The 10,210-nt window shown below is 41.6% G+C and overlaps 1 protein-coding gene across 2 annotated transcripts; it reads left to right on the top strand.

Moving 5' to 3' along the window:
* Window positions 1-460: 460 nt before the first annotated feature.
* On the top strand, window positions 461-9,183 carry LOC114596339 (regucalcin-like). Of its 2 annotated transcripts, XM_028727800.2 has the most exons (7): window positions 461-701; window positions 1,016-1,184; window positions 2,504-2,686; window positions 4,693-4,908; window positions 5,831-5,968; window positions 6,865-7,019; window positions 8,478-9,183. In XM_028727800.2, exons 2-7 carry the CDS (start codon window positions 1,022-1,024, stop codon window positions 8,526-8,528), a joined length of 906 nt encoding a protein of 301 aa, XP_028583633.2. In that variant the 5' UTR covers window positions 461-701; window positions 1,016-1,021; the 3' UTR covers window positions 8,529-9,183. The 2 variants fall into 2 exon arrangements, with proteins under 2 accessions (XP_028583633.2, XP_028583632.2); XM_028727799.2 differs by lacking the exon at window positions 461-701 and having other exon boundaries at window positions 947-1,184.
* Window positions 9,184-10,210: the final 1,027 nt, after the last annotated feature.

Raw genomic sequence — 10,210 nt, 5'->3', positions numbered from 1 at the left:
TATAAAATAAATAACAGCATATCTTATTTGAAAACCCCCTGATTTGTTTATCAGTTTTAGCATTTTTTCATTCTATTTAATTTATAACAAAACATTTGTTAGTGTTGTTGACAAAGATCATTCTCATAACTCACTAGTGTTGTAACCAAAGCATGACCACCTCCATCTTTGTTATAACTGAAGCAGGACTAACACCATCTTGTTGCAGGTTGACACCATAATCATGTATCCTCTTTGTAATCATGCTGAAATGCAAGCTTAAGACAGGGAAAGAGAAAGTGCAAGACACAAGGGGTGTGTAAAGGAAAGTTTTAAGAGCGTGCAAGGGCAGGACCTTTAAAACATGGGTATAAACAGGAAAATGCCTAGCTAGCTGAGGTTGGAAACATCCGTCTTTGTGGTTAAGCTGGGAGTAAGGCTTTATCACTGGGTGTCTTGCATGTCTATTCTGTATGAATATAAAATGTCTGTGCCCCCACTTTGGGCAAAAGATTCCTGCATTGCAGGGGATTGAACTAGATGATCCTCATGGTCCTTTCCAACTCTACAGTTCTATGATTTTATGAAAAGCTGTATGTAAACAGAGATCAGGGCCCAGCCTCTGTTCGCCTTCTCTGATTGCTTGCTGCAACCTTTCCTGTTTGAGCAAGAAATAAAACTGCCTTTAGCGGAGAATTCTTGGGTGACACTCGTCATTGCTGGTAAGTGCTTTAAATCAGCATAATACCCTATTTCATTTCGAAATGAATATCTAAATTAGTTTGATTACTTTTAGGATTAGTTTTTAATTGTGTACAGAAACAAGAAAGGGAGAGGCAAACCACAGTATTTGAATATATTCTATATTCATATATATGAGAGAGAATATCTTTCCCTAAAAGAATTCTGGGCACTGTAGTTTACTGCTTGCAAAGTTACAATTCCCAGCAACGTTTAACGAACTACAGTGCCCAGAATTCTCTGGGGGCAAGAATGTGCTTTATAGCATGTACACGGTCTGTTTTCTTTGCCACAGGTCATCATGTCTTCTATTAAAATCGAGACTGTTGTGAAGCAGAAGAACAGGATGGGGGAGTGCCCTACGTGGGAAGAAAGGGAGAATTCCCTTGTATACGTAGATATCAATTCACAGAAAGTTTGCCGCTGGAACTCAGTCACCAACGAAGTTCAGTGTGTCTCTGTGGGTAAGGAAATAGTGTTTTTCATTTTATTTTGTGGAATTGTTTTGACCTGGAAGAAAACTCCTGAGGCATGACTTTCTCAGCCAAGGATTGTGAGAGCGAGGCAGATGCAGGCCCCTTCAGACCCATGTTGTTTTGCGATCTTTCCTCGGTGTTACCACATTATTGCCCTCTGAAGGGGCACTTTTGTGCTGTAGCACAAAAGAAGTAGGACAACTCCCTCCCAAAAAACTCCCCATTTGGATGGCGGAATAGATTTCACCTGAGAGATAGAAAAGGGGTTAAGCAGTCTTGCTTTGGCCTTGTGCTATAAGCTGGAAAGCCCTGGAGTGGGGGTGAGGTAATGCAGCCTCTTTATTTTGCATTGTGCTCATGATGATATTGGGACAATTATATGTGATCGTGCTCTCAATACCGTGTGTGCCTGCAAATGTTTTGGGTAGGCAGCCTACCACTTTGTTTCCAGTCAGTGCACATCTTGTAGTGAAAATAATAATGATAATAATTTATTATTTATAGCCTGCCCATCTGTCTGGGTTTCCCCAGCCACTCTGGGTCGCTCCCTACAGAATATTAAAAACACGATAAAACATCAAACATTAAAAACTTCCCTAAGCAGGGCTGCCTTCAGATGTCTTCTAAAAGTCAAATGGTTGTTTATTTCCTTGACATCTGATGGGAGGCTGTTCCACAGGGAGGGCGCCACTACCGAGAAGGCCCTCTGCCTGGTTCCCTGTAACCTCACTTCTCGCAATGAGGGAACTGCCAGAAGGCCCTCAGAGCTGGACCTCAGCTGAACGATGGGGGTAGATACGCTCCTTCAGGTATACTGGGCCGAGGCCATTTAGAGCTTTAAAGGTCAGCACCAACACTGTGAGTTGTGCTCAGAAGCGTAACTTCCTCAAGTCCCGTTGCGCAACAGTACAAGAATGCCCCTGCAAATAGCAATAATGCAATAACACAGAGGAAGCCTAACAACTACTGGAGTGGTATGATATATGAATGGTGCAGTACAAATCCATCGCTAATGCAGAGTTACTGCGACCATGACATGTTGCAGACTTCCCATGCCAAAATGGAAACCAACCCAAGTCTGGAATGGGATTTGTGGAATGGACATTTAACATAGTTTGAGTTTATTGCTCCATTGTCTCCAATCACATGCTGCAGGGATGGGAGTTGTGGCCCAAAGCTTCTGGAGAGGCCCACAGTGACTATTCCCCAAACAGGCTTCATTTCTGCATGGGAGCACTTCTTCATCAAGGGTGCTCAGTGTATTTTGCCCTGGTTTGTAAACTTGTTCGTTCTTTCCCTGCCTGCAGACGCTCGTGTCGGCTCAGTAGCCCTTCGCAAGTGTGGTGGCTACGTGATCGCTTTAGGAAGGAAGTTTGCTTTCTTGAACTGGGACGATCAAGTAGTCACTGATATTTATGAAGTGGAACAGGATAAACCAAACAACCGATTCAATGATGGAAAAGTAGACCCAAGGGGTTCTTTTTATGCAGGTATATATTTGATCTGAATGCAATTGTATGCTGAGCTCAGTTTAGATAGCACTAATGAGTTGGAATGTGTCTAAAAATTCATGAAACTGATTAATCTATATTAATACATTTGTGTATACAATAATGGTCTCCAAAATATTGCATTATAGTAGTACTATAGTAGCAGGGTAGACATAGGGTGGTATACAAATTTAAGAAATAACAATAATAGTCAATTATTGTTACAGTATAATACAGTATAATGACCAGGATTATACCCAAGTATGCAAATTCTTGATGGCAACAATCAAAATTGCCCAAGCAGCAAAAAAAAATTGAATTAGAAGTATGATAATATCCACAATATATATGTAAAATAAACAACAGAGTAGTATCCAGTCTGAGAAGTTGAAAGCTTGCTAACTTGTTTAGGGAAGTTTTTAATATTTAATGCTGTATTGTTTTTAACACTTGATTGGAAGCCGCCCAGAGTGGCTGGGGAAACTCAGCCAGATGGGCGGGGTATAAATAATAAATTATTATTATTATTATTATTAACTATTTTTGGTTGAGCAAAATAAAAAGTACTGGCCTCCTGTGGATTTTGGCCTATTTATATAGGGTTACTTCCACTCATTTATGGAGAGAGATCATGAATGTAGATGTAATGACTTTCAAATAATTGAGGTTTACGTAACAATTCCCTGCATTTTAATGACAGTCTCCATATTAATTTTTATTAGAGCCAATTTCAGTATACTAAAAGAGCCAGTGATAGAAACAAATCCAAACGATTATCCGTTTACCAGTAAAACCATCCCAGGCTATTGGAAGAGGTGCATCAGTTTCTCTATTCTTCAGAGGCAACTGGACAAGTGACTGAAATATAGAGGCAGTAAACATCTTTTCAAACTGCTAATGAGAATGAAAAATCATTTTTCTGATCAAAGTTTAAAAGTAAAATAGTATTCCTCAGGTTTGTTTGTTTTTAAAATTGCAAATGTGAAACTGTTTACGCTTTAACTAAAACACATGATGTATTACTATAATTCAACCTCTCACCACAGGTCTAAGTAGCTAATTAAAAATAAAAGACCAGGGAGCCTTTTGTTTCAGCTAAATTGGCAGGGTTTTTAATTTTTTAATTGTTTGATGTAAATTTTAATGTTCATAGTAAAGGCTAGAAATCCAGCGTTAGTCATGCTCAGAAGAGATGCATTGAAATTAACAGATTTAAGCTACTTAACCTCCTGGAATATCAGTAAGTAAGAAGACTGGCAGGCGGGGAGGTGGCTGAGGGCACTGTGAGGTTGGTGCTTCATGCAATGGAGCCGCTTCCATTGCATGATGTATGATGTGTGTTGAGGGCTATATATATAGGGACACAGGTGGCGCTGTGGGTAAAACCTCAGTGCTTAGGACTTGCCGATCGTATGGTCGACGGTTCGAATCCCCGCGGCGGGGTGAGCTCCCGCCATTCGGTCCCAGCTCCTGCCCACCTAGCAGTTCGAAAGCACCCTTAAGTGCAAGTAGATAAATAGGTACCGCTTAATAGCGGGAAGGTAACGGCGTTTCCGTGCGCTGCGCTGGTGCTGGCTCGCCAGCTGCAGCTTCGTCACGCTGGCCACGTGACCCGGAAGTGTCTTCGGACAGCGCTGGCTCCCGGCCTCTTAAGCGAGATGAGCACGCAACCCCAGAGTCGGTCACGACTGGCCCGTACGGGCAGGGGTACCTTTACATATATATATATATATATATATATATATATATATATATATATGGCTGCAATCTTCAACGCACTTGAGTGAGTCCCATCGTACACAATGGGACTTACGCCTGAGCAAACGTTGGATTGCACTCTTCCTCACTAAAGGCTGCTAGGAAAGCTAGGAGGTCATTAGACAGGTGGTGTTGTGGGACTAGTCAAGTGATTGACCTTTGGGTGGGATCAGTGCTATTTGTGCATTTTAAAAATGGCCCTTCAGTAGAGGATTACCTGACCTGTGCCTCTGCTGACCACCCCCTAGGTACCATGGCCGAAGAGACAGCACCTGGAGTCAGAGCAAGGCAGCAGGGGGCTCTTTATACTCTTTTCCCTGATTGTGGTGTCGTGAAGCAGTTAGAGAAGGTGGACATCTCCAATGGGCTGGATTGGTCACTTGATCACAGGACCTTCTTTTACATCGATAGCCTGGCCTATGCCGTGCAAGCCTTCGACTATGACATGCGAACAGGAATGATTGGTAACATTCTTCTTCAAACTGTTTATTGCAACAGCTAAAGAAATACTTGGTAGTAGATTGGTAGGCAACCCTATCCTTTGGGGTAGCCAATGTGAAGCCTTGCAGATATTGTTGGACTACAACTCCCATCATCCCTGACGATTGGCTATGCTGGTTGGAGTCCAAACTCCGGAGGAGGGTGCCACGTTAGTCACCCCTATTACAGACTGTTCCTTTTCTTTCCATTATATGCCATATTGTCACATATGGCATTTTTCTTTACTTAATAACAGAAAACAACTATATATTGAACAGACAGATGTTTATTTCTCATAAACACACACATCTGTTTTTGGCCCTGGGAAGCAACAGTAAAGTGCTAAGGATGTGTTAGTGTCTTAAAATCCAACTCAGCATGAAAATCAATTTTTTGGGCATTTGATTCTCGTCTCAACTTGTTCCTATCTGCAGCAGACGGAAATATGACACACTCTCAGCTTTAAGCAAATGAGAGATGTGATTTGGTTAAAACCAAAACATTTTTGTTGTTGTTGTTCACTGATATTTTGTCATGTTTAATGATGTCTCACTCCTTTTGTGCACGCCCTATTTTGTTTTCGTGTGCCATCATTTTAAAGTTTTTATTATGCCTTAGGCCCTCAAAATATGGAAGTGGCTGAGGGCTCTCTGGACCTCTGAAACGGAATGTCCCTGATCATTGAAGGCTGGGAGCAGGACCACAGGCATTCAAAGACTTGGCCAGTACGCACTGTGAAATTGAGTGTGCGCGCATGCACACACCCACACACCCCAAGCAAGCCCCATAACTTTTTTTTGCAATTTGCATTGTTTCTAAAATGTGGAAAATTTGAAAAGCACAACAGACAGTACAGTCTGCATAAAAATAAGCACTTGAATGCTGATTGCCTTATTCTTTATGCAGATTGTTGCAGTTGCAGGCCTGTGTACAAGCTGGAGAAAGAGGAGGCGATGCCTGATGGGATGTGCATCGATAGAGAAGGGAAACTCTGGGTGGCCTGTATTGATGGTGGACGAGTGATCCGCATCGACCCTGAAGCAGGTAAACGATTAATGAGGACTCTGCATTTTTGATCCCCAAAGGGCGGGGGGAGGGGGGAGGTAGAGATAGAAGAGATCACAAATGGAGCACTTTTATTTGACTAACTCCAGTTTAGTGACCTCTTTAAATATTTACAGGCATCATTAAATGTCTGGAAATACTTGTCTGGATTAAACGCAAGGGAGATTCTCTGTCGATTTGGGGTCATTAGTTCACCTTCTGCTGGAGTGAGCTGAGTCAAGACAAGTCTACAGACTATGAGAGGCAAATATATGTTGTTGTTTTTAAAGGATGTCACCCAACAGTGAACCCTAACAAATGGCCAGTACCTGTCACCTGCACATAAAAAACTATTTCATACCAGTGTACAGGGCTTTCAAAAACATAGTTGTGTCTCCTGTATGTTCACCCTTTTAACATTTATGCTGTATGTCCATGCTAAAGCATAATGAGTGACTTGCTCCTGAGTTATACACTCTTTGGTTTATCAAGAGATATTGGATATCACAATATTACTGATATCGCAATATTACTGCAAAACAGCTAAAATGAGTGCTATTTGGGCTAACCATGTGGCTGTCCCTTTTAAACCTCAGGACCCTATGCAAATTATTTGAATGTTTGATATATGCCTCAGAATACCAGCCATGCATGTGTGTTTTGTTTTGTTTGTGTGTTTTCCAATCACTGTCTGTGAGGGAAGGGATTTTAGGGTTCCAGTAAAAATCAGAGCTCCTCGACCCATTTTTTAATGAAATAAAAAATGGATATATACCTACATGTTACACATTTAGCATAATAAGGAAGTAGGTGATCGGCATTGAGTAACAATTGACTTGTTATTCCCCCCCCCCCATACTTTTGTTTTGGTTGTCCTTTCAACTACTTTCACGCAGGAAAAAGAATTCAGACTGTCAGGATGCCTGCTACCAGGATCACATCTTGTTGCTTTGGAGGGAAAGACTATTCAGAAATGTATGTCACTTCGGCCTACGATGGACTGGATAGCAATGCACTAGCCAAGGAACCCCAGGCTGGGGAAATTTTCAAGGTAAACAATTTGAGCTTTGTAAAATGAACCAAGCATAACATTCATTCAGCAGAATGTGAATAATGTAAAATTAGTTTGTAAAACTGCAGAAAGGTGGGTGTTGAAATCCCCTTCTCCTGGCCCAGCAGAGTTTATGATAGTCAACATGGTGTGGCTTGAATTTTCAAAATTTCTTAGGCATTTGTGTTGACAGTTCACTCAGAAGGAATCGGGACTCTGTCCTTTTTTCCGTGCTCTGTCTTATTTTCTGTAGTTGTCCACAGTTGCCTTCCTGTCTCCAGGAATGTCTAGCGTCCTAGATGAGCTTCTAATAGCCACTTTCTCTGGGCTCCTGACTCCAGACTGCTCACTGCTGCTATGATATGTACGTGTGTGTGCACGCGTGCATGCATGCACACTAACAAGGCCTTGGCAGTTCACCTGTACCTAGCCTGAGGCCTAGGTGAACCCAATGGAGCAGCTGATGGTCTAGCAGCTTTGTACCAGGCAGACACATACATAAATATATAAGCCACATGTCTGAAACTGTACACGAAAACAGTCCTGAAACCATGTTGACTCTCCCAAATTGACCTCAAATATTTCTATGCAAGGAGGAAGGAAATAGAAAAAGCTTTCTCATTGTCTTTGGACTGTAGGGGCTTTTCCCTTTTCTAATACAGTCTGGCAAGTATCTGTTAAGCTGAGCACACTATCAATATGCATATGAGATTCAGGAAGTGAGTATTTACCATCACAAAAGAATGGCCAGACTGCCCAGAAAATGCAATGAGTGACCATTATCAGGTATCTGGCAGACAGAATTTCTGCGGTAGACCGCCTCCTCTGCTGTTGACCGCCTCCTTCTGTGATGTATGTATGATGTTTCAGTGGGGTGGCCTTGAGCTACAGGTCTATATAAGGGCCTGCACACCATTGTTCTGGGTTCCTCCCTCCCTCCTGCATGGGTGTGTGTGTTGAGTACCCCGTTGCAACAGTTTAATAAAGATCAGGCTTACTAGCTGCTTTGCTTCTCAATATTCTCTGGATGGCCTCTGTTATTTTTTCCTACCAATAGGGAACATACATAAGGACTCTGTACGGGCTCTTGGGTACCCCATAAAGGAAAAAGAAGCAGGTTTTTTTTCCTTATAACACTTTGATTTTCCTATTTCCTAAAAACCTCCTGCTCTAAGCAGTGACTGGTGATTCATATCTGCCTGCCAAATGTGGCACGAATGGATAGGCCAAGCTACGGATCAGTGCATGCAGTGACAGATCAGATGATGAAATCATGTCCTGGTGATGGACTACTCCCCAGCCCCCTCTCCCACCAGCCTGCACAAACACACAGACACACAAACTCTCTCTTTAACTCCCAGTTTAGAAAGTTTGGGATGTAGCCTGCAGTGACACTTACAGCACCCCCTCTAAGTGCCTTAGCTAGCAATCTGTGACTTATTTCTTGTTCTCTGGCAGATAACAGGACTGGGTGTGAAAGGCATCCCGCAGAACTACTTCACTGGTTAAATATTCATATGTGCTCGATATTCAACCCAGCCAGAAGCCATGGTGGACAACAAGAGAAGCATGAATTTCAAACCTGTATGCTTATCTGAAGGCTACTTATATATCCTTTATAACATTACAGTACATAATGTTCCATAACTGGTTTTTCCCCCCTTCTCCATATGTTTGTTTTTTATGTTTTCCCCCCAAATAGGACAAATGGCAGCTTAGGACTGTATGTGAACGTTAGGATTTTCAGTGGTTCCCCATCAAGCAAGGATCAACGTCCTCTATTAATTCTTTGTACAAGCAGAGAGCAGTTTGTAGCGTCTGCTTGCCAAAAGGTCACATTCGCGTTCCAGTAGCAATTTCCATTTTAATTCCCTTGATTAATTTCATTAGAATTCTTAAGAGTAAAATTGGCCTCTGCGGACAGACCTATGTTAATACGAAAGAAAATTATTCTGAAAACTGTACAAGTCAATCTTGTTAACCTGCTCTGGGAAGGAGGGAGGTGTTTCTGTTTCCCTACAACCGACGTTTTGATTAAAAGTTATTGAGTGAATTAAATTACAGTGCATGGAAATGAATAACTATAGAAATGAACAAGGGTTTTGTCAGAAAGAGCAAGGGCTGTAATTCAGCTTGTAATTAAAAGGATTTGCATTTTAAACATGATTTGACAGTTCAGCTGTTATTCCAATAAACTCATGTAAATGTCAAGAATAAACTAGTATTAATTGGCTGGTAACTGGGCAGGCCTGTGAAAAGTAGGTGGCAGATATAGGAGACAGTCTCATCACAGGTGAAAGGCAAACGGGCATGAGACATCATGAGACATGGAGTGTGCGTCAGTAAACAAGGGGAATTAAGACTAAGAGAGCTGAGTGGAGGGTGCTCGTGTAATCTCATTGTATACAAGTTGTACAAGTGACATAAAGTATTTCAATTTCAATTAGTTATAATTTCCTTTAAAATTAAAAAGCAGCTGGTGTTTCCTGCTTCTCATCTGAGAGAATTTTCAACTGTATGTTCTTTGCCCTCAGTTAGATTTAGGGGACAGCACCTGTCTGCTCATAGCAGCAGAGCTCTGGAGAAAACATCACAAGGGTGCAAAACTTGATTCTGCTACGTTTTCCTTACTTACAAGTAATGTCAAGAACTCTGTCACATTTTCTTTCCAGTGGATTTCCCCCTTCCTGCAACTTGCATGTGTGGTTTTCATTTAAGCTGTTATGAAGTTATTATGAAGAACGTTTTGGAATATTGGAGTGGGGTGAATATCTTCCAGCTTTGGTGAAATTATTTACACACACACACACACACACACACACACACACACACACACATACACTGTCACCTAAGTGGGGTTCAATGCTACTGAGATATACTTGTGAGAAAATGGATTTTTCCAGCTCAGCTTTTTCCCTTAGCAATAAACAGCCTTGTATTAAAACTTCCCCCTGAAGCATGGTAGCAAGATTGGTACCATATAAGGTATCATCTACCTGGTGCTGTTTTAGGCCTGCAGGGTGATAAGAGACTGCAATATGAAATTTCTGATCAAGGAGGATCATATGAGGACATGAATTTGGGTGCAAATGTTTTTTTTTAAATAAAAAAAAATCACACTGTGTGTTAATTGGTTCGCCACTGCTAGGATATCAGTATTAACAACTACCATATTGTGCATGACCACTGCT

Source organism: Podarcis muralis, chromosome 4 (assembly GCF_964188315.1).
Source record: "Podarcis muralis chromosome 4, rPodMur119.hap1.1, whole genome shotgun sequence".
NCBI lineage: Eukaryota > Metazoa > Chordata > Lepidosauria > Squamata > Lacertidae > Podarcis > Podarcis muralis.
This window is presented reverse-complemented; position numbering and strand designations above follow the sequence as displayed.